Here is a 27,812-nt window from a genome sequence, read left to right on the forward strand (position 1 = left end):
TAAAGCATTGTACTGATTCGTTTTATTGTAAGAAAATACACAGCTTGAAAGTGTGGATAAAGCAATACTATGATCTAGGATGAAAAATTCCAATAGAAGATCTAGAGCTCCAAATACTGAACAAAACAAAAAATATTTTTAAAAAATCGATTTGAGGACCAGTTAAAATACAATATGAAAATAAGTAAAAGCTCTCCATAAATCCTTCTATACACAAAATACACTAACAGTTCCAAGCCGTATGTGCTGCCCGGGTCTCCCGCATGTGTGGTATTCACATATCCTGCTACAGCAGAACATTATTATGATACAGTTCAATGCGAGCCCCGAGTTACTTTAGCCAGCATTTGTTAAATCACAATTTCCCAGAAGTAACGTCCGTATCTATTGATATGTACATCATGAGTTCATATTTAAACGTATCAAATTGCTCAATCTTAATAAAATTTTTCCTGATGAACAAATACCAAGATAGAAGCAGCGTAGAAGATAAGGCTGCAGGAGAATGTCTTTTTTTGCACAGACTGACACATAATTTCTAATGCATGATCGTTAAGCAATGCACATCCACTTTTTTTTTTTTTCAGTTTCACCAAAAGTATCATTGCACATGAACATCAAAACTTTGCCATTGTGTTAAAGACAACGCTAGTTATCCAGCATTGACTTGTAACGTTACAAGAGTGCCCTGCTTATTAAGGACTGTACAGGCACTGGTCCAGAGGTGACGTCAGTAGGAGAGAGCCCGTCTTTCCGTGTGAAGGGTTGAAGGTTTTTTTTTTTTTTTTATGGCAGATCTATTTCATCTATAGTCCTCCTTAGGATAGTCCAAAGTCACCAAGTTTCCGAACCCGAGTCGGACGCTTTCCACATCAAAGGTTTCGATCTCCCTTTCCTGCCGTTCCAGCAGATACTTGATCCTTTCTGTGCGTTCCTTCTGAAGTGAAGCCAGCTCCTCTTCAATCTGAAAGAGAAAGCACAGCATGAGTGAGATCAGCGAAGCACTCCGCCCAAGCCACTCCCGAGCCCAGGTGCAAAAGGAGCAGGGCTGGGGTGAGGTGGGCAGCCGACCGCAAGAAGAAAACCAGCTATGAAGAGAAAGAATCGTCAAGCAGACCGCGCTCAAGTGGGAAAATGAGAAGATGATAATGATAACTGAGATCAGTGACTGCTGAACTTCTTGTCGTTTCTAGAAGTGCTCTGAAAATCAGAAGGGGCTAGGCAGGCTTTAGTTGTTATGCCTCCTGCCTTTGGAGCAGTCAAGTCTTTCTGAATCACATTTAAAATCTGTTTGAGGAGCTTGTCTTTGAGCTGGACTAACTGGCCAATGGCTCTGAAGAGCGCTACATAAAAACAAACTATTATATTGTACTGTCTTTTTAAATTCTGGGACTAATTAAAAAACAACAAAAACAATACAAATCAAGATTTCTACCTCAGTTACTCTAGTAAATACAGCATACAATTACTAAGCTTTCACACGTGTTCGTTAACATACCTGTAAGTGTCTCTAAATGCATAGCCACAGGGGCGAGATACGTAAAAAATCTCCTGACAAACAGTGCAGTCAGTCTGTATAACCTGCACATATTCTGTAATGTTACATCCGCACAGCAGATGGCACCAGATCTTCAGAAACGGCAAGTAATTCCTACAGATTTCCACAAGGACAGCACCTCACCGACAGGTGTTAAAAGAAAAGGTTTGGTAAATAAACAGGAAATCAGGAAATCATTGCTCCCGTACCGAAACAGAACTGCTTCTACTAAACACAAAGAAAAAGTCGTAAAAGTCCTAAGTACTGAGAGTCTGTCCACCTGCAAAAGGAGATTCCTAGCTGGTTAGAATTAATTCCAATGGGTACTAGTCATAGCTTTTACTTACAGGTGGAGAGACAGGCAGCCTTATAGATACACAGAAGCTTAGCATGCAATGCTATCTGAGCAGATATTGCACCCTGCAGCACAGGGACAGAGAGAGCACACCAACTGCTTGACTATTAAACAAAGTGACAATAAAACTTCTAATCCTCTCAAACAGTTGACACATTTACAAACCCTGACCATTAGAATTTGAAGTTTACAATCATTTTTCAAAACAGTTTAAATCTAATAGGATGTTTAATATATAAAGTTTTGTGAATAGGGCCCACTGTGACCTGAATGAAATCCCTGTTTCTTTATTAAGGCCATGGCGACACTGTAGTTTGGATTGGATCCAGGGCTGTGTGGGCTCGGCGCTGCTTTGTGCCGGTTGCACACATACCTTTTGTTCAAGGTGGGCTCTCCGCAGGGACACCTTCTGCTCCAGTTTCTGCAGCTCTCTCTCGTGCTGCGCTTCGGTTTGCATTTTGATCTTGCTCTGGTAGGCGTTGAGCAGCTCCATTTCCTGCTGAAGCTGGTGTTTCAATGCTTGGCACTCTGCTTCCTGGGCCTCGTCCAGTCGCAGCTGCAAAACCAACAGGATTAGCCCGGGTCCCATTCAAAAATGACAACAGCGTCCGCAAACAGACCTGCATGCTCTACGACTAAGAGCGGCTTGTTCTTCCCTCCTCTGCACGTTTGCAGAGGTGTCAATGCTATCTGTGTGCTCAGGACTCTTGCAATGATAGCAACACAAGCAACTCAGATGTTACCAACCTTACAGATCTCTGATGAAGTAGAAGCAAGGTTGCTATTTTAACATCATCCAGGAGTAAGCATTATTCCAGTGGTTATTACCGTAACTATAAAACTCAAAGTAATACCTCAAGTAATACTCTTACGAATGTTTCCAAAAGAAGTCGCTATCATTGAAGACCTTGCTAAAGTCTTCTTGTCAAAAAGTCTGTCAAAGAATTTGACTCGTTTCTTTTAGTATTGCTTGTGGTCTTTATTTTTGCGAAGGGTGATAAATCACTCCCGGGGGGCTGCTGTAATAATAAACAATTCATTTTTCTATTTTCAACTCTATTTAAAAACTGGAGTCGATGCATATCAATCATATAAAATACCAGTTTAATATATACTGTGAGTGTTCATCAATCTCTTCTGCTGCTCAATCACATGGTGGTAAGTGAAGGGAAACTTGTGCACTCTCCTAAACTATCGGAGCGTAACCCAGATCTGCATGTATGGATTTCAGGAAGGCTTGTTTGGGCTGGTTAGGAATCTGGCCTGGAAGCTTAGAACTAGTACATGCTTCAATGAAATGCCAATTCCCATCAGATCCATCCTCACAGCAGAGACTGGATTGCTTACTGAAGGATGTTATTTCCTGGGCTATGCTCTAAACCTGGGGTGGCCAACCCTGGTCCTGGAGAGCAGCAGGGTCTTCTGATTTCTATGCCAATTACTTCACTGAACCAATTATTCTCTTAATTGATGAACACTCACTTTTTTCCCAGGTCTTTAGGAGCTTATGATTTAAAGAGACCCAGAAAACCTGCAGGACTGTGGCTCTCCAGGACTAGGATTGGCCACCCCTGCTGTCAAGCAAAGCCCTAATGGCTAAAGGCGCATCTGGGAAAACACAGCTAAACAAAACTGCCAGTACAGACTCATCACAGCAGAAGGACTTACTGCTTGCGAGGCCATCATCTCATTGATGCTTTGTTCGTACTGCTCTGCCAGAATGGCCAGCTTCCGCGTCTGCTCTTCCTTCAGTGCCTTCAGTATGGTCTTGTGTTCGCTCTTCGGAGAGACCTCCAGCTGATGGTTCCGGAGCGCTTTGTACTGCTTTGTCTGCACTTTACACGTGTCCTGGAACTGCTTTTTAATCTGCATCTCCAAGACCTGTCGAAGGGACGGTTACAGGACACGTCATGCGGCGGAAGGTACAAGCAATTTGGTGAGGGGTTGGTGTGGGGAGTGGTGTGGGGTTTGGCTAGGCTGGGTTGGATTGCTGGTCAGCAGTACCTTCAGGTTCTTGGGTTGCTGTCGCAGCTCCATGACGTGCTTCCTGTGCAGCTCCCTCTCTCTCCGGTTGTTGTACTCAATCTGGTTCTCCAGCTCAGTCTGGTGCTGCAGGCGGATCAGGTCCATCCTCAGCTTCTGCAGCGTCTTCAGCTGCCGGTTCTCGAGCTCCTGGGTGGACTCGTCGTGTCTGATCAGCATGGCGTGCTCCATCTCCTTCTGGGTCTTCTTCTTATTGAGTTCCTGGTTCATTGTAGAGAGAGGAATGTCACCATCAACAAATATCAAGCGCCAATCATCCATCAACCAATCAACAACCACCAACACTAACCAATCAAAAAACATCAAACACCAACATCACCATCATCAACCGTCAACATCACCCATAAACAAGATGTGGCATCTAGAAATTGTTTGGCCCTATATAGCAACAAGTGGAAGGACTTCAAACAAACTGTTTGAAAAGGAATTAAATTAACACAATAAAACCAGCAAAGAAGGGATCAGAGCAACATTGTACTTTCTCCTAGCTGCTACAAAGCTGTTTCTTGCTAGTTTTATACCAAATAGAACTGTGCTTCTTCCTCAATGAAGAATGTGCCTTGGCAGCTTCAACTTGTTTCTAAATAAAGGTCCTTTATTTCGATTTTAAAATAGTGGCTCTGAAGCCGTTTGTTCATCTTTCCACTTCGATGTAGTGTACAGAGACTGGACCAAAAAATAAAAAAAAACAATCAGAAACATCTACCGCTGTCAACAGGGCGTGGGGCCGCAAAGCAGAGCCAAGACTACTGGGATTGAGTTTAGTTACCAGCAATTCATGCTGCCTCGTTTCTGGAAGCAGCTAGTCCATTCAGCCCTTTATCACAGTATTTAAGATGTAGGGCTTTGCTCATTGTGACTGAAACACACTTGCAAACAGGGATCCTAGTTACACAGCATCAATCTGTCATGGGAGGAGCGTGCTCCACTGGTTTCTCATTTTCTGTTAGACTCTGTATGTGGTTTCCAGAGGGGAGCGTGCTCCACTGGTTTCTCATTTTCTGTTAGACTCTGTATGTGGTTTCCAGAGGGGAGCGTGCTCCACTGGTTTTTCATTTTCTGTTAGACTCTGTTTGTGGTTTCCAGAGGGGTTTATGTTTCTTCCTGCTTTTGCGTAGATGCACTTTGTTCTCAGATTTCTGGATTTCTGCACACCTGCCTAGTTTCTAATCACCTTTGCGGATAAAACCATTTAGGGTAACGACACAAAACTCAACCCACGAGAGCAAAAAATGCCACCACTCCACACCTAACACATGCTGGACTTTCTTCCAACTCGCTGTCATATAAATAAATAGCTTCCTTCCTTAAAAAGCATCTATATTACTATCTAGCTTGGTCTGTTGCTACTGCAGGCAAAATACTGTACAGTGGCTAGTGGCTGAGATCAATGATGAAAAAATAACAGCAATGAAGAAATCACCAGTATACTATCTACTGTATATACGTATACTTGGTGAATAATACAGCTGTGGCCAAAAGTTTTGCATCACCTACAATTTTAGGGTAGTGAACATAAAAAAACCCAAATAAAATTAAAAAAAAATGTAATTTATTCCTGTCCATAGAAGTTAAAACAATACGCATCTCATATAATGCTGTTGAGTGTTTGATAGTTATAGCCTGAGATAGGATGAAGTAAAATTGGTTACAAAAAATAAAATAAGATAACCCCCCCCCCCCCTGTTCTCCAGCAAGTAAAGTGAATACCTCTCTTATCTGCTCCTGCTCGAAGTCGTGCCTCTTGATCATGATCTTTCGTTTGAAGGAGCGGCAGTTCCTGTCGTAGTACACTCTCTGCTGACTCAGCAGCTGGGCCTCATCCTCTGCCTGCGAGTGCTGCATGTTCTCCTTGTGTTTGGACAGGCGCCCCTGCTTCTCCTTCTTGGGTGTGCTGTGGTCTTCATTCATCTCCTGCAACACAGGTTCCAAAGGGCAGCCGTTACACTACAGGGCTCCACTCTGTGTGCGCCTGGTACATTCTTCATTGGGAGCCACCAGTGGGTCACACAGCGGGTTAATGCACTGGACTGGCCCTTCCACTGGAGACCTCGGTTCTACCCTCAATCTCTGTGTTACTGCCGGTCTCAAGCTAAAGGGACAGTAGCTCATGAATTAGCACTAGGCAACTCAAACAGAAAGGCCAGGGACTGTATAGCAACCTGCACTGCTCCCTCAGCACTGAAGAGGGAGACCCCTCATTGAGTGGAAACATTGCCATTGCTTGTACCACTTACAATCTGTGGCTATATCGTATTGGGCTGGTTTCAGTATCCAGCACTGTTTATAAACAACAATGTGACTGAACTGAATCTGTAAACGACCAGAAAGTCACCCCAGGTTTTATACTGATCCTCTCTATAGGCCTCTCATCTACAGTAGGACTGCTTTGGCTCTTATACAGATTATTCTGGGAGTATCATCCCCCATTATTCATTCTCATTCATTGAAGTAACAGAATTCTAAAAGCCTGCAGGGGAACATGCTGGCGGTGTTGAAGCGGTGCTCAAAGCGCAAGTAAAGTCTTGTTTTCCATACTCTGTAGCAGCAAGTCTATCTCTCCGTGGGTAGTAAGAAAAGTGTACAAGCCTCTTTTATCTTTTCCTTGCACATCTTGTACTGCTTCTTCTGGTTATCTAAGAAGTTGGTGAGCTCCTTCTTCTGCTGGGCCACGATCTGCTGCTGGAACTTTTTCTCATCTGCCGACGCTGTTTTTATCTAACAAACAAGCAAAAAACAAAAAGCACTCATTACTGCTCGATTTCAGCTCCACAGCAGTACGCTGCAAATCAGATGAGATTCTTTAGCAATGCAGCGGAGAATATCCCCGGTCGCACATAATTTTACAGTATGTGTGAACTCTGGGGAAAAACAAACCACACACAAACCACATGTCGGCATTACATTTAGGGCTTCTGATTTTCAGTGCTTTACCCAGACTTGTCTCCTTTCCTTTAAGAATTCAATTGATACCTGTTAGGGCATTCGTGTATCTCAATCACACTGAGAAAAACCGATTTCATTTACAGGCTTCTTCAACAACTAAATGGGCTTTTAAATTGGCCAAGCCTTAATTTTTGATTAACAAGCAGTCACAGATACAAGGTCTGTGAACACTTTGCAGACATTTATAAATAAAGAGAGAGAGAGAGAGAGAGAGAGAGAGAGATCTGTATTTCTGAATGAATGTAATCAGTTTCACAAAAATGAAACTTCCGCATTCCGTGTGTTGGGGCTGCTTTCACTGCATGCTTCAATGCAGTGTGTTGGGGCTGCTTTCACTGCATGCCGCGCACAGGAAAAAGCTGCTGGGCTGCTCTTGATATGTCATCACATAGGAAATGATACAATCATGCAACCAGTGCTTTGTCAAGAGGTTGGTGTTTCACATCCCCCATCTCCCCCCGTCCCAAATCCCTTCCCCAAGGGAGATTGCACAAGAGCTTTCCAGCAGTTACTAGCCTGACAAGAAGAGGCAGATTTGAGACATCTGTTCGTGGAAAAGTTATATTTTTGCAAAATTAGGCTTGTCTTAAAAACCCTAATCTGATCTAACACCATTTCCCCTGTCACTTTGAAATCCATCATTTACTAGCAACTGGAATGGGGGGGGGGGGAGAGTAGATCAGGAGCCTGGTGAATTCCATTCGAATCAGTGCTCTACACACACTGCAGTCCCTGAAGGACTGGGACTCGAACCACTCACTGCATTGCACTGCAGTCTGCTAACCAAAACACTTCTACTTAGTCCGCTAGACGGAAATGGTCTGGTTGCACAGGTGATAGTCTGCGTAATGCTAATGAATGTTACGTTCATGTGTCATTCAGAAATGTGGGTGGCACAAATAATGTTACCAATACAACTAAAGCAAGCTTAGTCTTTTACACCAGTGTAGACACCGGGACCAAAGAAATAAATTTCCGTGATTAACCCTCTTTTTTTTTTTTGTTAAATCGATAGTCAACGCATCGTTATTTGCTGCTTTCAAATTCATTTGACAGTTGAGTCACAATATATAAGATGAATTGAAATGTAATAAATTGGATTCCTAAAGATGGGTTACCACTCAGGCACAATGCTTGTTCTTTCATCACAAAACCAATCCATGCATATTAAAAACAAAAATACCATGATCCAAAACAAGACAAGCACAAAAAAATAAAATCCACAAATCCAAAACACGTAACAAGAACCAAAAAGTTAAAACGAATGGAACAAGAGTGGATACCGACTCTAATGGATCCACGTTGCATGCTGTGGACCCGCTTGTGGTTCAAGAGATGATTGACTCCACAAATATGAAGCAGCCCCTGTAGTTAAGAATTGGGATGACCCTTCTTACAGACTTAAGATTGCTTGTTGGGAGTGCACTGCAATAGCGGTAGCAATGAGGACACTAATACATAAAGCAACAACCAACTAGCAGAATAAAATCATTGCTCTGGCCCACTATTTATCTTCCACCTTGATCTTCAATCTCGGACGATAATAATAATAATAATAATACTTCTACTACGACTGTTCTCCAGCCTTTTCTATTTCACAACCTAGTAGAAGACACATTTTGTGGGTTACCTTCCAACTCAAACTTAAAATCTCCGCTAAATAACAAAACTTCAATAAACCCCAATGGCCACCCCCATCGCGATGGCAGTTCCCCAGCTGCCCCACCTCTTTGTCGGTGTACAGGGCATGTCTCCTGGCCAGTTTCTCGAGTTCGATGGACGCATTGTTGGCGTGAGTCTCCACCTCCTTCTGTAGCTTGAGGCGGTGCTCGTCCATCTCGGCCTTCAGCTTGTTCTCCAGAGCGATCAGCTGCTTCTGGTGCTGGCGTCGCATCCGCTTGTATCCTGACATCTGTTCCCGCAGCTCGTTCTCCTGCTCATGCTCATGGATCTGCCTCGTAACCTTAAGGGAGAGGGAGAGAGAGGCACCAAAGTCAGGGAACCAGGACTTTCCCAACAGAAAGAGAGCGACTCTAAACACTGGAGCCACAGTACAGCTCATACTTGCTGCTAGACCAGCCTGTATTTCCATTTAAAAAACACACCAAATAAAACCACCGATTCCTAGAAGCACATACCTTGTGTGGTACAGATTAACGGTTACAAATATATTTTTGTTCTGTTGTTTTTCGCTACTCAGAACTAGTTTTAGGATAAAAGTTTCCCTGTCCTGTAGTTTTTCATAGCTTCCCAAAGCTATTCTGAAGCCAAGCATCCCGATAACAAGGCAGAGTGGTTTCCCAAAGCCCTGTGCTGCATCCCGCTCTCCATGATCCCTGTAACATCCCAAAGCCCTGCACTGTACCCCGTTCTCCAGGATCCCTGTAACACCCCGAAGCTCTGCGCTGCACCCCTCTCTCCAGGATCCCTGTAACACCCCAAAGCCCTGCGCTGCACCCCACTCTCCAGGATCCCTGTAACACCCCAAAGCCCTGCGCTGCACCCCGCTCTCCAGGATCCCTGTAACACCCCAAAGCCCTGCGCTGCACCCCCAAAGCTCTCCAGGATCCCTGTAACACCCCAAAGCCCTGCGCTGCACCCCGCTCTCCAGGATCCTTGTAACACCCCAAAGCCCTGCGCTGCACCCCGCTCTCCAGGATCCTTGTAACACCCCAAAGCATAGGCATTGCGATTGAAATCTGCACCCCTCAATAAACACTGAACTTCTCTGGACTCCGTGCTATTAGCAGGTGGGTCACATGGGCAGTGGCAGTCTGTAAGAAGCTTTAATCAATACTTGCTCTGTAAAGCTCAATCCAAGTCATCAGTCATGACCCAACTGCTAACTTCACGAGAAACAGCATGTGATGGTTTCAAAAGGACAAATACTCACCATTGAGTACAAAGAAAATAAACATAAAAAGGGGAAAAAATTAATGCAGATCAAATCTGAACACAGAGCTTCGTTTGAGGATAGTAATAGGGAGAAGCGGGATTATGTTTTATGTGAACAATGCAAGAATAATTTATATTTTGACACAAACCTAAATTATGTTTTTTTTTTTTTGCTTTTTTTGCATGAGCAAATGCTTTAAAAACAATATAGATCTTTTAAGGGCTGTGAATAATATTCAGCATATCATTTAACAAAAAAAAAGGAGATGGATGCCCTACTGATTCATGTACTATTTGAAATGCAGGGTGCCGATTTTAACGTCTTCTTGTTCCATCGTCGCAGCGTCACAATCTTCTGGTTTATGCAGCACCGACTGAATGGTCAAAACCAGCATGACTACCGACCACGCTACGATTACACGGCTCTGTGTTCCCTCAGCTTGACACAAACACAAATGGGTACAGCATGGGCGACTGCAGTTCAAGCTTGTCCACTCCACCCTGTTAAACAGAGGATGTCAGCCTCCAGTTTCTTTAATCCAGCACGTATACAAAGACCAATGTCATCACAGCAATGATAATAACCCATACAGAACGGCCTGGCCTGGCCGCCCCAGTGACAGCACCCAGCGAGATTCTGACCCTCCCATTGTCTTCCAGGAGACCACCGCAGCAGTGTTCCACTGCCACTTTCAAATCATTTATTAACGTACACCAGGAGACCTTGTTTAATATGGCTCCACGGCTGGCAGGAACAGAATGCCGGTTTAGTCATGGCTATTTTGACCCCAAGTCCAATAGGCACAAAGCCAGAGCTCCCAGCAAAGCACCTTCACCTCTGCACCAGCTAGTTTGGATACAGCCCAGTCCTAATCACCAGCAGCACTATAGTTAGAGTTTGCTTTGATAAGGAGCTAGTCTGTTTCTTTTTGTAACACTGTAACAGCTGATTGCAAATCCATCTTAACCCTTTGCTGCCCAGTGTCCAATATATATTTGACATTGAGAAGATAGGCAGTAAATAGTTCTGGTAACATTCTCTGGGCCGTAGAGGGTTAATGCTACATTGATCTGTATGTAGACTGCACATCATACAGTAATTTGGTATGAATCATTTATTATTTACCAGTATTCCTATTACAACCCATGCTATATTAATGCTCCTACCAATACAATGGTATACTGACAACAATAATAACGCTGTAAAACTAATAGTACTGATAATACCTCAAATGAAATTTACAAAATGGGTCCTTTTGACCCATTTTGCCAAGCCTGTGTGATCTGGGTACAGCACAAGCTGAACTGGCATTGCTCCATCCCCATAATGTCTAGATCCCTGACCCTTCACAGCGCTTCCTGGCGACAGAGGGACAGCAAGCCTGTTCTCCCGACCTCTGATCCCGGCGCTGCCCACATCTTCCCACGCAGCGAAGGATGCTTGCCTATTCCTACTGCTTTCCGGATCTGTAACTTCGCACTCGACGGAGCAGGGCTGAGACCCACCACCTGAAGTCATTTGCATGCATGCTGTTCAGGTGACATCACTGTTTTAATATGCAGGGTTATTGCAGAGCTGACCTCGCCTCTCAGGCTTATTAACCACAACACGACCACTGCCAATATCAGGAATGAAGATTCGCAACTGGGTCTGCCTTCTACTGCTCACTTCATATTAAAGCTAGGGTGTAATTTAGAAAACAAACAGACAGGGTAGTAACCACCCTTATTAACCCATTCCCCTATCAGTTTCCTTGAAGCAGAACACAGCACGTCTACATTTACAATAAATAAATAAATTAATAAATACAAAGGCTTTGCTAAATGACACAAATATTGTCCTTGAAAACATTTCAAGATGTTGTATTTCTGCCAAACACCCCCACAAACAATTAGAAACCTTAAAATAAAAGGACTAATATATATTATATATATATATATATATATATATATAATATAAATATAAATATTATATTATACACACACAATATTATTCAAATAAGTCTCTAAACATTCATTTTGTTTATTTATGTTTAATAAATGACAAATAAGCTATGGAGGTCCCAAAAATATTATAATCCAGAAAAAATCTGATTCAAAAGCAAGTCTTTTTTGTTCCACGAACAAGGCGTGTCCAAATTGGAGCACCAAGGGCTGTAATGTCGTTCAGGGCCTCATTTGCCATACAACTGCAAGCCTCAATCCCATTCTTTCGGGGCTCTGGAAATGCTTACCAAAGACGCAGATTTGATTGTGGCAAAGCGCTCTCGGTTCTTGTAGTTGTGGGCCTGGCTCTGGACAGACAAGGTAGGCCGCAGCTCAGGCCTGGGATCCCTGTAGCTTGCTTCATCCCTTACGAATACATGATCCTGCAGAAATGCATGAAAACAAGGAGAAAGTCCGGCTGTGCTCTTTCCTCTGTGGCTGCCTCTCGTTCACCCCTCTGTCTACACAGGCACCATTTCAAATGCATCCTTTAGCCCTCTGCTACTCCCTGCAGCTTCACAGTAAAAATGAATAAGCAACACATTGTAGGCTAGCTAACAGTCAGCTGATCGCTAGTGGGATGCTGCCTGAATCTCGGGCAGACTCTTCCACCGCGGAAGAAAAAAAATGGGAGGGGGGGTATTATACAACACACTTTCCATGCGATTGAAAATCTAACATCTTTCTCAGCATGCCGCTGTCACAGGTAAGAGGTCTGAGGCATGCATCTGCACTGAACGAAATCACAAAGCCAAAGGCAGCAGACCCAGGTTTGCTGCAGTTCTGTGTGCTGGCTTGTGCTAAATGAAGTTTCCTGAAGGTTTGGGGTCTCTGTGAACATTGCAAGGTGGTAATGACATCATCCCTTTAAATCTCTCTAATGATTTAGCAGTCACACCAGCGCTGTGCTGCTTTCTGGACTTAATGGGTTAGATTCTAGCGCTTTCTATGCCTCTCTCTCTCTCCCCCCCTCTCGCTCTCTCTTAAAGAGACAGTGACATGTTTAACCCATTAAGTGCCAAATTTCTTTGAAAAATCAGAACACAAGCTGTATTTATGTAATTTGATACACACATTCTAAAAATCAATATTTCTTCACAGAAAAAAAAAATGTAATCCTTCGGTTTGGCTACAATCTGCTGCATCCTGTTTTGAGGACAGTCCAGTCAGACATATCCTTTTATATTTAGGTGTCAGAGAAGCCTCTGAAGGGCTGTATTTGCAGAATGAACCATTAAATTTAGGGTTAACTTTTGCACTTCACAAAATTAGAGTAAGTTATTAGAACAAAATAGTCAGAGACAATTAAAATACCAGGGAGACGGCAGTTAAAAGTTAGAGTACCTGTCCTCAAATGTGGACAATGGCACTCAATGTCCCCTTCCTGTAAGGCAATGCATCAAAGCCCTGTTGGTTCTTACTTCTTCCATGACATCAACAACGTGGTCATTTCAATTCGTTTGGAGTCATGTTCTCTGTATATTTTCTGTTCCATTTACTGACTACAGAGGTCTAATAAATAATAACTGCTGCTCCCACCAGGGATGGAATTAAGACTCCCATTGCATTGCAGTTTGATCCCATTCCTGGTTTTACTAGGAGTTGAATTAGACACAACTGAGCTTGTCACCTATACACTGTGGCTAACCAGGCTCATAGTAAAGCCTGGAATGGGCAAACACGCTATGCAATAGGAGTCTTCTTTCCAACCCGGATCAATATGATTGCACTTGTTTCTGTTTTGTAAAGGACAGTATAAAAGGGGCTGGTAATTTCATACACAGTACAGAATTCAAACAAGTTTGGTTGGTGCTTGAAAGCCCCAAACATACAAGTAGAATCACTCCAGATTTTAGGCTACCAGATGTGTTCCAATTATGTAGTCATATTATTAGTTAACTGTTACTTTTGAATTGCACTATATTTTAAAAGAGAACAACATTTAACAGTTGCCAGAATTATCCTTCAATACAGAATAAACGTATGATTGTTTCCCTGCCCGTAAGACAGCGAATTTGGTTTTGTATGTGTGGGGAGCAACATACAGTCCCCTCCACTTCTGTAAAACACAATTAATGCCATCAGTCAAAAAAAATAAAAAATAGATAACCTTGATGCACAAGATATAATCTTAACAGCTCAGTCAGCCTTGAAAAAAGAATGACGCAGTATTGAGGAAAACTTCTTGGAACAAATGCCCATGCAAAGTTTAATCAAATGCATATTTCCTTCATTTGCCTAAGCAATCTGGTGCTTGCTCTGCTACCACAACGTGTCCTACATGTTTCATCTCAATTTGACAAGCACTTCAAGACAAAGCTAAACTTTGGGATTCGTAAAAAAAATAAGTTATCAAGGTAAAATTGTTTAAGTAAAAAAACTATTCTTTACACCTCAGTTGAGGCAATGTAGGGTTAACAAACAAAAGTTGAGAAGGACAGGGCAGTTAATAACCCAACTGGAAAAACTGGCTTCTCCAGCTCTAGGGTGAAGGAGAAACATTGATGTTTCAGTTTCAGTGCTTGACGAGCACATGGAAATCAGCAGGACGGCTGAATAAACCATTTGAACAGGGCTCCTGTAGCACGAGTGAAGGGTGACGTACGGACATGATCTGCTTTGTTTATACGCTGCCTTCTACAGAGCAGCCCTCCTTGTTAGGATGAAAAACTCTCAAATCCACCAACTTCTGTTCGCACACAATGACAGCAGTCCCGTTTCTGCAGGTCTGAGTCGTGCAGAATAGTAAAGAATACTGAGCAAGGGTTAAAGAAGGATTGGAACTCACGACACAACAGTTAAACAAAGGGACAGCCTTTGGACAATACTGAAATTCACAATAAAAATGAAGAGGCATTCAGCAGTTGTGTGGAGTATCTTTCACCCTTAACAGTCTCAGGGACGGAAATAAGACTCCTGTTGCATAGCAGTTTCATCCATTCCAGGTTTTACTACAAGCTTCATTAGCCACACTCTATAGGAAATAAGCTCAGGTGTGTCTTATTAAACTCATAGTAAAACAAAGAATGACTCAAACTGCTATGTAATAGGGTTTTTTTTTATTTCCATCCTCAAGTTTCTTGGCACGCCCTCTCTCCACGGGTTTAGTTTCCATGCAGGTCTCTCCGAACTGACCTTTCTGGGCACGGCGGAGGGCTCAGACTCCAAGGTGCTGTCGTAGTCGTGCATCATGGCTATGTCAGAGCTGCTCTCGTCCACCACCTCCTGCATGCTGTTCACACTGCTGCTCTGACTCCCCGTGCTCACCGACGTGCTGGGGATGGAGTGGTTGCTGCCCAGGCTGTTCATCTTGCTGCTTGCGTGTTCGCAGTCCTGCAACACCCCCAAACAGAAACACACTCAGCAAGGGGGCCGTAATCCTAGTCCTAGCATCACACAACACTGAACTCGGACTGTAACACTGCAAGACGCCACAGGAAGTATGTGAAAGTCCAGGCTAGTGCCTTCATCAGTGTTTATAAAAAAACTAATCATAAATAACACTTGCTAATAGGGGGAGAGAGGTGCATGTGCTTGTATGTAAGAGAGTTTTATCAAGAGTGAAAGTACTGTATGTTACACATCCACACACAAGGCTGTACTGTAACACTAATCTTTTATCAATGTTACTGTGACAATTTACCATGCTGCTGTACTGTAATGAAAATTTCATTTGCACTTACCTTCCATTATAACAGGGGTGCGTTATACTGAGAAACAGGTGCATGGGCTACATATGAAATCGAAAGTTAACTGAAAAAATCTCGTAGAAAACAGCGAATACCCAAGCACAAGGCCATTCGATTACATGGTGCGCTGCGCTCTGTGACAAGGACAGCGGGTCACCTCGCAGGCTTTCTCCCTGCACTTGGGAAGGGGCTTCAGGAGCCGAGAGCTTGGACCACCTTGATGAACTGCGCAGGTGTCTGCTGCATCGTCTTGTGCTGGTGGTTCGTTATCCTCACCTCCTCTTCCTCCTGGGACTCTGTCAGTGGCCCGTTGTGCCTCTCCTGGTAAAGGATCTTTTTCATTTTTCGATACTGAAGGTTGTCGAGCTCTCGGACGGCATCTTTTGTCCGCTGTATGAGGTCGGTCAGGACCGTCGGGGACCGTTCCCGGATAACAAAGGCATGCTGCCGGGATGAGAGGAAAAGAAAATCCATCAGTGACTTAATACCTTAGAAATGACGCAGGGACAACAGCGCTTAACCAAAGAGAAAGCGAGATTTCAACCACAAACCCCTACAAGCTCTGCATGGCATCATAAACACCGGTCCTAACACATTCTGCATCCTATAGAGTGAAAAACACTTACATGTGAGGGATACTGATCCTTGAAAAAGAGGGCCTGCAGTACTAGGCCAACACGGGGCATTTTCTTTTAACATTGGCCGTTACCATGTGCTATTATATCCCAATGGAGGTACGTTTTGACATGTTCTTTCTTTCCTCAATGTGCTGCAGCAGGTTTTGTATTCATCCGCTGCCTTAAACATTGCAAATATACCGGAAAGGTGAAGCTTTTTGAAATCATTTAGCATTTGTTGAACAATTATAAAAGCAGCTGGTGTCTTACAATGCAACGTAGTTATTTGCTAGATGTTAAACGGCTGGTATAACTATGGAACCTCACCTTACGAACAGTAGTGAAAGGTTAGTGCTAATCAAGGTCTTTGAAACTAGCCAACGCAGATTAAATATCAATGCAACAGCAAAGCATGTGCATGAATAATAGAAGAGGAAAAAACAGCCTGCATTTCTGACAATGTCAGTCAATAAGGCTCTGCTAATAATAGGCGACTGTTTTGCAACAAAAAGGCGACTGTTACTGGAAATGATGTACAACAATGTAAACAGACCAGTATGATTAGATATTAGTGTCAGTACGTACTGGGATTAAGAGTGTACCTTATTAATCTCCTGGATCACGTCCACTAGCCTGACATTGCCTTGTCAGTTATGTAATTACACTACAATGGCCAACCTGTTCACAGCGCAGCACTAGAAGGCTGTGCCATGAAGCTCAACAACCAAGAACATAAAACTATTAAAAGATGATGAGGGATTACCTGCAAGCTCGGAAAACAGAGAGATCAACCACCTATTGCAGGTGCACAAATCAGTAAAATGCACCTGAAGAAAGTGTAACGGATCAGATCAGTGAAACGCACCTGAAGAAAGTGACTTTGCCGTGCAAGAGACTGCTAGGTGTGTTTCTGCATCGCTTCATGGACAGCTTGGGATGTGATGATGAGTACACAGAGTAAACAAGGACTTCAGCCTTGGCAGCTCAGATAAACTACTTAGAAGATCATTATAGCAGCCACTTGATAAAGAAAAGGTGAGCTCTACTATTTACAAACATCAGCCGTTTATTTCGGAAACTGCTTACCTGCCCTGCAAGGTAAAAATAAACTTGCCATGTGAAACCACATCCACACTGAAGGGAAGCATTACCAAAATAATGGCTTGAAGGACAGTCCTTTACTTAAACAGGCTACCGTACAACTTACTCCAGCTAATGTACCACAAAGCGATAATAACTGGAATATAGTCAATTACTAAAAGTTAAATAGAGTTTGTTTTCAATTCAGATCTCTATCGCATTAGGTACTGTTTGATACAGATATTTCCCTCGCGATTCTAGTCAATAATAATAATAATAATACTTGCCTGTAACAGATCAGCCGAATATGGTCGGTCCTGAGGAATTTTCTGTAGGCAGTCCTCAACAAAACTTCGGAAAGGATTGGACCTGTTGAAATTCACGTGGAAAGTCAGAGTCAAAGAGGGGAAAATGTGCAGACTGTGCATTATGACTTGCAAACTGCACGACACAGAGGGTGAACATTTCATCCGTTAATGTTTGCACTAAAAGGGTATTCTATTATAAAAGCCCTTTTAATGTTTATCACGTTCAAGTCCAGAGGATTCCACCCTTGTAATAAAACTGGCTTTGCTTGCTTTTTATTTGCTTTGGTGCATTCATAGGACTTGCTTGTTTGAACAAGGCATGGAATTAAAACACACACACACATACACACACAGAGTACATTCTACCGACTCAATTTGAACAGTTTTCAAAAATATCAATTTCCATCAGCTTAAAATCATACAAACACATTATTTAATTATATTTAATATGGCCACTGGAGATAACTGAACTACGAACTGCAGCATACATGTGTGTGTGTCCAAATGTTATATTTGCATTCACTTTGCCCTTAGATCATTCTGAGAAGTGATGCAACTAAAAAGTTTGCACAGCGACCTAGGCAGATGACTTCATATTGTAACACAAGTCGTTTTCAGAACACATTATTATAATGTATTTTTAATCTAAACTATTAGGTACTTTTCCCAGCAATACAGTACATTTGAAGAAAAGATTATTGTGGAGACCCTATATGTTTGCCTTTAATCTAGACCTTCCACAATACTTGTTAGCGGAGGTGAAATGGATACGGAGCACAACAGCCAGTTTCACTGCCACTCAGCCATGCCATTATCCCACAGCATCTCCGACCTCATTTCAATGTGAAGGTAAACAGTGCTGCATTCATCGAGTCACACAGACCGATTTACCTAGACTAAGGAAACAAGAACACTCCCCGAACCAGCCCCTGCTCTTAAACTGCAATCCATGCATTAGCAGCAGCATTCTGACCGCAGCCAACATACAGATTACTTTGGGTGATAGCTGGTTTCACTTCGACCTCGTCTGTGACTACGATCACCCGAAAATGCAGCTCAGGGCAGAAACAACAACAACAACAAAAAAAAAAGAAAGAAGACTGTCAGCTTACCACTCATGTGACTGCAGTGCAGGGGAGTCGTTCTGGGCTATGTGATACAAGGCACTCATTGCGTTCATGTTGAAAAGTGGAGGCTTGCGCTCAGCTTGAGAAAGAGAAAGCAGATTTAATCCGGTGTGTCAAAAAGGGTTTCCTAATCTCTTGTGTCATTGCTAAATTAACCAGATTATTAATGTCACCATAATGTTATTCAATTATTCAAATCCCTATGCAATCCACCCGGACCGTTCACAATGTGCTTCTAGGGTCAGGGCTGACTTGCTTTTTGAAAAATGGTAGACTCTGCATTCAAGTGCTCTCTGTGATCGGGAATGGAGCTGCAGTTTAACCTACAAGACACAGCCACCATACTCTCTGCGTGATCTTCACACGGGCAGCGTAGTAGTGGCCAGTGCAGACACTGTCACCTGTTACTGCTCGCTTGTGGTATTGTTAGAGATACAGACTTCTTCACCTGTCACCAATGCTTTCAAAAAAAGTGGTTAAAACACAATTTCTATCTGTGATGAAGCAAGGTGCTGGCTGTGACTTCTACAATATGAATTCCACTTTGAGTCAACGGAAATAGCCCACAACATTCTCTCAGTACTCTGTGCCAGAACATCTGAGCAATAAATAAATAAATAAAAATAAAATCAGTCCCATTCCAAGTTTCTGGAATGAAACGGAGACGCTCTCTTCAGCGACACACAAGGCAAGGTGTGGTTACAGCACAAAGTGAAAGTACTGGCTGTGCCGTTGAACCGGTAACACATTCTAAAACCCTGAAGCACAGCTGGAGATGAACGGGTCCATCCTTAGAGATCAAGGGACCCGTCAATCGTAACAATAGGAAAGGACGGCACGGGCAGAGTCAGTCTCCTACACACCCAGCTCGATGCAAGTGATTCCCAGAGACCACACATCCACTTTCCCATCGTACTCTCCTTCATCCATAGCCAGGATTACTTCAGGGGCCATCCTGTCAAAAAAACAAACACACACCACAATAAACTGCATGGTAATCGCTCAACGTTATCATGCTCTTTGCATTGTTATACCATGCGTTACCATACCTCTCTGGGTTTACTGTGCTTACCTGTGTCTAACCAGGCTTTTATCACGCTTTGCGATGCTTTTACTAGGGGACACTTTTGTAAAGGTAGGATTGGTTCTTGATTTACCGTACTGGGGTCTATTCAATTGAACTGTCACCGTTTATATATTCGAATTAGCAGCAGTCCTGGCATTGTACTGACTTACAGCCCCACACACACACTGTTAGAGATGTTGGTTCACACTTTGAGTGATGCGTTTTATTTCTGTACAGTGTTGTGCGGGTGACAGGGAGAATCTGGATTGTCACTTACCAGTAAGGCGTTCCCACAAAGGAGTTGGCAGGAGAGGCTATAGAAGCAGAGCCGAAGTCTGCCAGTTTCACCTGGCCTGGCTCTGTCAGTAAAATATTTCCAGCTTTGACATCTCTAAAGGAAGAAAAAGAAACAGAATTTTAAAAAACAGCTGGGTTTTTCCAAGGTTCCACTGAAATGCTTAAAAATTCAAACAAGTGGAAGAACTGGGGGTTGTTCAGATGACCAAAGTGCCAAGGCACCACACCTCACTGCAATCAGCACACTGCTGGCGCGGTCGTCAGTACAAACTCTGCACAAACGTGTGTGCGTGCGTGCGTGCGTGCGCGTCAGTGTCCCCGCTGTCTATAAACAGCACGTGAATGAACAGTGAAGATATCCACTCACCTGTGAATCAGGTTATGGGAATGCAGGTAAGCCAGACCTTGCAAGGCACCATGGGTAACGGCAGCAATTTCTACTTCTTGAAGCGGCTTCTTGTGAACTAAAAAAACAAAAACGAAGGAAGCAGTGAATAATCTCTGAAACTGGGTAGAGTACACTAAATGTGTTGAGGCAAGGCAAAGAATAGGGACTGTCCTCAATCCATTAGCACGTCTATTGGCACTGCATTCCAAACGTGGTCAATGCTGGGAAACCTATCCTATTCTCCCCATTATTAATACACAAACCTATATAAAAACACACATTGTATGGTCCAAAAACACTAGTTCAATATAGCATGTTTTCTTTTTTAATATGCATTGCCAGTTTCCTATAGTTTTTACAGCAGTAATAAACGTGTATTAAAGGATTTGTTTTGTTCAGTGAAACTGGATCAGTTGGCAGGTCTTTCATGAGAGAGTTTAACAAAATCAGACACTAATGTTCGTATTCCAAAAGGGTTACTACAGAACAACAGTCAAGAGTCTGCTTAGCCACTGCAGGAACAATGCATGCAATGTTAAATAAACTTACCCTCTATTAAATCAGAAGCTGATCCCAGGCAGTATTCCATGACCAACTGAAACAATGAGAAAACACAACACGAGTCACCTTTGTGTCTAATTTAATGTTTACTTTGTTCCAACCGTGTGCTTAATTATGAACTTAAAAGCATAATATGGGCACGTCATCCTCTCGATGTATAAAGTTTAAAACCACGCTGCAATGTGTTCGACACAAGGGCGGCGCTGTGTGCACATTTCTTCTTACCCAGGCAGTGTGCTCTTTCAGGTAGCAGCCTTTGTACTGTATGGTGTTCGGGTGCTTGAGCTGAACCAAAAACTTCACTTCTTTGATGATGTCCTGCCATTTCTAGAAGTAAAAATAAATAAATAAATAACTACCGATAGATCTGAATTCTCCCAGAGCTAGAAGTAAAAGTTAAAGTGGGGGGTAAAATGCCTTGTTTATTTGTAACCTTAAAAAAACTCTACAAAGTTTGGATGCTTCACGTTTCCTACATATTGATCCATTTCTGTTGTTGCAACAGAATATTTTTTTCATATAACAGTATATCAAATTTGCAAATTTCCAGGGAGATTCTAGCTTAAAAATGTCGGCTCACATATTCAGTGTTGCTAATTTTAGGTTACACTCACTTCTGACGTTAAATACGAAATGCCTTGAAAGCCCCTCATTTCCTTAACACTGTCACCTCTGTGGGCGCCCCCTGCAACAGAACTCAAAAGCCCCTCTACAGAACGCCAGTGCAGGAAAAGCACACTCTGAAAAGGCTTTGCTTGTGTTTTCTGGTGACCAGGCAGCAGGCTCTCACCTCTGTGGTTTGCTTCCCACTGTAAGACATCTTCTTGATCGCCACCACCTCATTTGTGCGAGAATTTCTGGCCTGTAAAAAATACAAGCAAATAAACATCTCCCGTTTATTAACCCCCCCCCCATAAAAATCATACCAGACAATGATGATTATGGATTAATGATTAATTCTGCCTTACTGGTAATTACAACACCCGTGACTGATCAATGAAAACCTGTTGCACAAGAAGTCAACTTTGAACCTTGGACTCGTCCATTTATAATAATTTTTCTTCCAATTCAAGAATTAACTTCAGACATTATCAAGTTATGTTTGTCACTTTTTGACAGAACAGTCTTGGGTACAGATATTTTGATCCAAGCTCCCTTCTCTGTCCACGTAAACCCCACTTCCAACCCACTACAGCGTAATCAGCACAGCTGTTACCCAAGCCAATTAATCATAACAACGTGATCCTTCTTTACTGTCACAATCAGTGACTGGAGCGACCAGGCTCTGCTAACAGCAAGCAGTGGATCACTAGGGATTCACAGGCAAAACAGTGTGCTCCGCATTGACTTTAAAAAGACTCTTTCCCACTCTAATCCTGCTCAATGGTAAGCAGTCAACAGGACTGTTCTAATGAACTCAGGCACGACCCTGGCAAATGAAACTAAACGGGGGAAAGAAAAATGAACCCTCTTGTAATACAGCCCTGACCAACACATTTACTCACAAAGTAAACTGCCCCGAAACTTCCATGGCCAATTTCATGCAAGTCAGAAAAGAGCTCCACTGGATCCTCTTTGAAGAACAGGTCAGCTGCCTCCGGGTCCTTCGCAGCAACTTTCCGTGACGATGACGGCATTATGACCAAAACACAGCCTGCGGTGTCATCGACGAGAGTGACATTGGCAATCAGCACCTCCAAATGCAAACAAAAAAAAAGAAACGAAATAAATAAAATGCACATTGATAGTCTGAACAGCCCTTGTGGTTAAAACCCATTCCAACATTTACATGTCTCAGATTTGCTTTCTACTTCTATAGTAAATCCAGGGTTAAAGGTACAGGGACACAATATCCTTTTAGAAGTCCCTTAAACACATGCCAGGGTCAATAGCTGTCAAATGTATACATTAAACCAAACAAGCCCAGTACTTCCTGCAATCCATCTGTTTTGTTCTGTGACAATCCTGCACTGTAACAGCCAGGTGTATTGTCATTCATAAAACCACAAACAAGCATTGGGTGAAGCATGTGTCCTCAATGATGGCACAGTGTACTGTGCGTTGAAGCTTACTTCCCACTGGAACATGTGAGAGGAAAGACCATGTGACACTGCGCGCCCGCTACGCCCCGGGATTTAACAAAGCAGCACTCACAACCTGCTGGCTAATTCAGCTCCCATCTTTTACTGTACATTGCAGCACATTAAACTTTAGCAAAAAAGATTACAAAGTCATTTAAAATGCTAAATATACTTTGAGCACTTCCTTATTTAAAAAAAAAAAATACATATATATTAAATCTGAAATTGTCCAAGAACACACTTTGCTTAAACATGAAATTTAAATATATAATATAATATATATATATATATATATATCATATATATATATATATATATATATATATATTATATATAGATATATATATCTATATAGATAGAACATTATGTCATTTAAAATTTTCAATTTAAAAAGGCATATGCTAGAATAGTTGATTTGGTTTTCATAGGCGGGCGAAGGAGGGAGAATCTTTCATTCTTGACGTCAGCACAGAGCTATTTTAGGGTAACGGCAACCATTCTTGCACGTCACACAGAATGCAGTTTTCATCGTTGTCACAATGCAAGAAAACATACCTGATCTACACCTGGGAAAAGCAGTACAGCCAAACTAACAAGGCTCGCAGCAGCGCGCCAGATCACCTGTGCATGATTCAAGCACGTCCACACAGGCTCCTGAGGCTCCACAAGAGGCTCACAGCGTTTTACACCTGACCGCTGAGCTGCCCACGGGCTAAAAACAGTGCATGATGACTAAGAAATGCAGGCAGGAGTAGCTCGAAGGCAAGGCTGCGAGCGACAGCAGGAACAATGAGACATGACTTTTTAAAGCAACAGTCACCATCTTTTGTGTTTTGGCTTGCTTTTGTTAGATTTCTCAACTCATCCCTGGTCTTTAAATGGCTCAGTCTGGCAAACAAGTATAAAGCCACAGTACTGTCTAAGAGAAATTAATTTTACATAAATCTTAAAATCCTGGGTGTGTGTACAGTACATACCCACTAAACGCCCAAGACTGCCTGGAAAGGCGCGGACTGGCATGTTTTTAAAGCGTGCTCAAAGTCTATTAGAGTGTGGATCTGTATGTGCCAACTATGATCTTCAACTAAAGCGCATCAAATTTACCCAACTCCCAATCTATAGTTTGTTAATAGTCACTGGAAAATAATTTCCCCAAGAACCAGGGTCATTTCAGTTCAAGCAATAGCATTAAGAACAAATCCCTCAATTCCTGTGAATGGATTGTGCCACACACTGTACTACGCTCTCCAGATAGCAGGACTGGTCCAGGAAACCACAGCAAACCTGTCCTGTGAGCACATCTAGTAATTCAGGTACTGCCATGAAGTGTGCCAGTACGAGCAGATATTACATCGCTCCGCTCGCTCACCACATTGCGCAAGTCCACACAGCAAGTGGAATTTCACAGGTATGGTGTGCCACGCATGCAAAATACATTTTAGATGTAGAAGGAAGTACAAGCTCTTCGGGTTTATATTCCTGTAGCATGTTATCAGTATAAAAAAAGTATCGGACAAAAGAAGTGCTAAAGAAGCCCTTGATTAAATCAATAATACGGCACCGCTAGATCAGTTACAGCCTCCCCTTTATAACGCTATAGTTACAAGAACATGCTAGCCGTGTTCTGCCTGATAACAAGTGTGGGGCAAACAGAAGTCATGAGTGTGCCCTTTTATAACCAGTTCTGTAGTATAAAGAGTCTCCTTATAACGGAGGAACTCTGTATAATGTTTATTTTTGGGAGCACCGTGAACTGTGTCTTAATTCAGGGTTACGTGGTAAACAGACAGTAATCGTTATGCTTATCAAGGCACTAGCTGAACACAGACTACATAAACCGTACCTATAAAAATGGGCCGCAAAAATTCAATATTCAGGTCAAGTGTGTCTCCGTCTCATTTTAGCATTTCATTTCTGATAGTCTCCTGTGTGGATAAAAGCCTGTGGAAATAAGGAAAGACTTTTCTTTTATATATACATTGGTTCCGACATAAGACTCCAATATTTCACACCGCAGGAACCAAACTGATACAAACAACACCACCACGTGGCTGAAGATGTCATGAACATGGTATGTTGCACTGTCTTTGACAGCCATGGAAAACCAATATCAATCCCTGACCTGAACAAGCCATTTCAGGGGAACGATTAGCGACACCAAAACAACCTCACCTGCCCTCGAGATTCTTTATGTGAAATAAAACGTGGCTTAAAAAAGAGACTTTGAGCTTTAGAAAGACCGACACCCTGATTACACATGAAGAAAGACAAAGAATCCACCTATGCCACTGTAATGCTCTTTTGCATGCGGATTACTGAAATGATACAGAAAGGGTTGCGCCTTGCAGGCTGTGCTGCTTATGGCATGTTTTAACCCTCAGGAACCAAGAGCAGCAGACAAACATTTCAGCCTGCATTGCCAGCATAACACACATTTCAGTGCAACAGCTTGTGAAGCAGCCAGTCATCCCAGCTATTTGAATAAGCAGATGATGATGAAGGGGCAAATCAAAACACATGCACAGAAGATGACTACATCCAGACTGTAACACAGAATGTGCTGGAAATTCTTAGCAGGAACATGAAGGGTGTGGTTGTGTTTATCACTTAACCTTTAAAAAGAAAAACTCTGTTCCATGGATTTCCGGTTTTGAGTGGTCTCTTTAAAAACGACAACCTTTTTAATTTCCATTCGTCCGAACCACAGCTGTTCACACGCACGCACGCACGCCCGCCCGCCCGCACGCACGCCCGCACGCACGCACACCGACACTCTGTTATACTTTACAGAACACTCCATCACTGCTGTTCCTTCATATAAAACAAAACTCCAGTCACCCCCTACACAAGAGAGATAAATCACCCTGCGAATCGAGCGGACCGAGATTTCACTTTCCTGCTTAGTTGGTATACAAACACATTTTCATAAGCCGTGCAGAATTACAGAAACGTTAAGAGCTTAGAAGCAGCTACGCTATGCACTGCACGTAACGAACGCAGAGGCCACGTTTTTGGTTTTGTTGGATAATTATCCAACTGCACTCGCTGGAAAGACACAGGGAGAATTCCGAATTCCGAATCGTGCTGCTGTTTGGAACTCATTTCAATGTCAGGGTCTGCTGACTGAACAGTACAAGCAGCCTCCTCCATGATGGAGAACTGCAGCACACTCCGAAAGAGCCACTCTGACAACTGCAGCGCGGAAACAAAAATGGAACAAATCCTAGCCTGAATAAAAAAAACTGAATATCCACTTGGCACGTCCTCAAGAGCGATACAGCAGGTAGCATTTTTACTACTGAGCCTCAGTCACAGGTTTAACGATCTATATCAAGTTACCGCACTTGCAAGAGCAATTCTGCTAATGCGGCAGTTGCTAATTATAGGAAGACATACTCCTTTCTATCTGATTTCTACAACGGACCAGTTTCGTATTATGGGTGGAGAGGCTACACGGGGTCAGACTCCACTCACAAGGAGACAGCAGCCTGTGAAGATTTAAATACCGGGTTCAGTGCTGCAGGCAGGGAAACAAAAAAAAAGGAAATTGCAGGAGGAAAGAGATGTGAGCAGAACCGAGATGAAGACACGGGTTATTAAATCTCACTGCGGTGCACAATGAGCAGACGACATGCACTGTCACCTCGATGACAATTACAAAGTCTTGTAGAAATATTTGTCTTTATTCGAGTCTCCTACCTAAAAGTGCACTGACTTTACAATTTAACAACCTTTGGGCCTCATTTCCGAATGGGCACGAAGCAATTAGCGTGCAGCACGTTACTGATTTCCAGATTTACTACTGCAATGTTACTCATGATCGCGTGTGATAGTGGGCATCTCCCGACGCACGCTGATTTTACTGAGCCACGCTCTGGTAATCAGAATGAACATGTGATTTGTATGGTAATGATAATGTATTTAAATGAGGCACCCCCCTCTGAATAATGAGACTAGCTTTATTCACACCGTGTTCACTGATAAATCACAGTGTGCACCTTAAAGCGATCATCAGTTAGTTTGGAAAGCAGGCTTTAACCACTGATAGGCGCACTATTTAAAGCGATTTTTCTGGGCTGAAATCTATCTGGCATCACGGAGGCATTACTTGCATTAAAGTTTTCATATAGAGCAGTGAAATTTGCCTGCAAGTAACAGGTTGTATTTAGCGAGAATAAAAGTGAATGAATGTTCTAATTGTAATTTACAGTTCAATACATTGGTACAAATAATAGAGTGTTAAATAAAACGCTGGACCAAACAAGGTATTATAATTTAAAACAAGCTCCTCCACTAGAATTTCTAACTCCTCAGCGTGAAGTTTTCGTTTGCGTTGCCTCTGTCTGTCCCCTACAGAGCGTGGAGCCTGTTGACCTCTCCTGTCCGGTCAATGTAAGCCATCTCCACCTTCATAATAAGCCACTGACCAAAAGATACGGCTGGACTGCTTTTGATATCACGGTGGTCACAGGGAAGTCTTGGACATCAGAGTAAATTACCGCTCACAGTATATGCAGCGTGCACGCTACTGCATGTATCTTAATGCATTCTCTGTTCGTAAAAGGGGCAGTAAATTTAGATTTATGGTGCACATTACAGCTACATTCAGAGCCCTTTCATAAATGAGGCCCTTTGTGCGTTAGTATCATAAAATGCACAGTAAAATAAAAAGCGGCCACAGCCAACAGTCATAATGGGTTCACTGATCTTAATCTTCATCTCATTGTAATCTATACAACTGCTGTAGTGCTTAAAGTTTCCACTTACTTTAAAATGTAAATATATGGAAATCCACAGCAGGCTGTACTTTGGAAACAGCACACACCACAGCACTCT

General features: G+C 42.7%; 1 protein-coding gene across 6 annotated transcripts; it reads right to left on the reverse strand.

Moving 5' to 3' along the window:
- Positions 1-27,812, reverse strand: LOC121299777 (serine/threonine-protein kinase TAO3-like). Of its 6 annotated transcripts, XM_041227825.1 has the most exons (21): positions 27,744-27,812; positions 24,820-24,917; positions 22,401-22,589; positions 21,686-21,757; positions 21,121-21,222; positions 20,884-20,929; positions 20,314-20,410; positions 19,927-20,040; positions 19,447-19,538; positions 18,569-18,662; positions 17,436-17,517; positions 15,668-15,895; positions 14,898-15,095; positions 12,011-12,145; positions 8,608-8,844; positions 6,525-6,653; positions 5,646-5,849; positions 3,897-4,142; positions 3,561-3,773; positions 2,266-2,448; positions 1-964 (listed from the first exon to the last, which is right to left on the reverse strand). In XM_041227825.1, the coding sequence occupies exons 3-21, from the start codon at positions 22,530-22,532 to the stop codon at positions 803-805; spliced, it is 2,766 nt and encodes a 921-aa protein (XP_041083759.1). In that variant the 5' UTR covers positions 22,533-22,589; positions 24,820-24,917; positions 27,744-27,812; the 3' UTR covers positions 1-802. The 6 variants fall into 6 exon arrangements, with proteins under 6 accessions (XP_041083759.1, XP_041083758.1, XP_041083757.1 ...); XM_041227824.1 differs by lacking the exon at positions 24,820-24,917 and having other exon boundaries at positions 27,744-27,806; XM_041227823.1 differs by lacking the exon at positions 27,744-27,812 and having other exon boundaries at positions 24,820-25,045.

This window comes from Polyodon spathula, chromosome 25 (assembly GCF_017654505.1).
Source record: "Polyodon spathula isolate WHYD16114869_AA chromosome 25, ASM1765450v1, whole genome shotgun sequence".
NCBI classification, from domain to species: domain Eukaryota; kingdom Metazoa; phylum Chordata; class Actinopteri; order Acipenseriformes; family Polyodontidae; genus Polyodon; species Polyodon spathula.

Excerpts from the sequence above, each read along its gene's own strand:
- LOC121299777 (XM_041227825.1), bottom strand. The coding sequence starts at position 22,532 with ATGCCGTCATCGTCACGGAAAGTTGCTGCGAAGGACCCGGAGGCAGCT. Across the intron at positions 21,758-22,400 it reads GTTTCGGGGCAGTTTACTTT|GCCAGAAATTCTCGCACAAA; the intron begins GTGAGTAAATGT and ends TATTTTTTACAG. Across the intron at positions 19,539-19,926 it reads TTTGTGGGAACGCCTTACTG|GATGGCCCCTGAAGTAATCC; the intron begins GTAAGTGACAAT and ends TTTTTTTGACAG.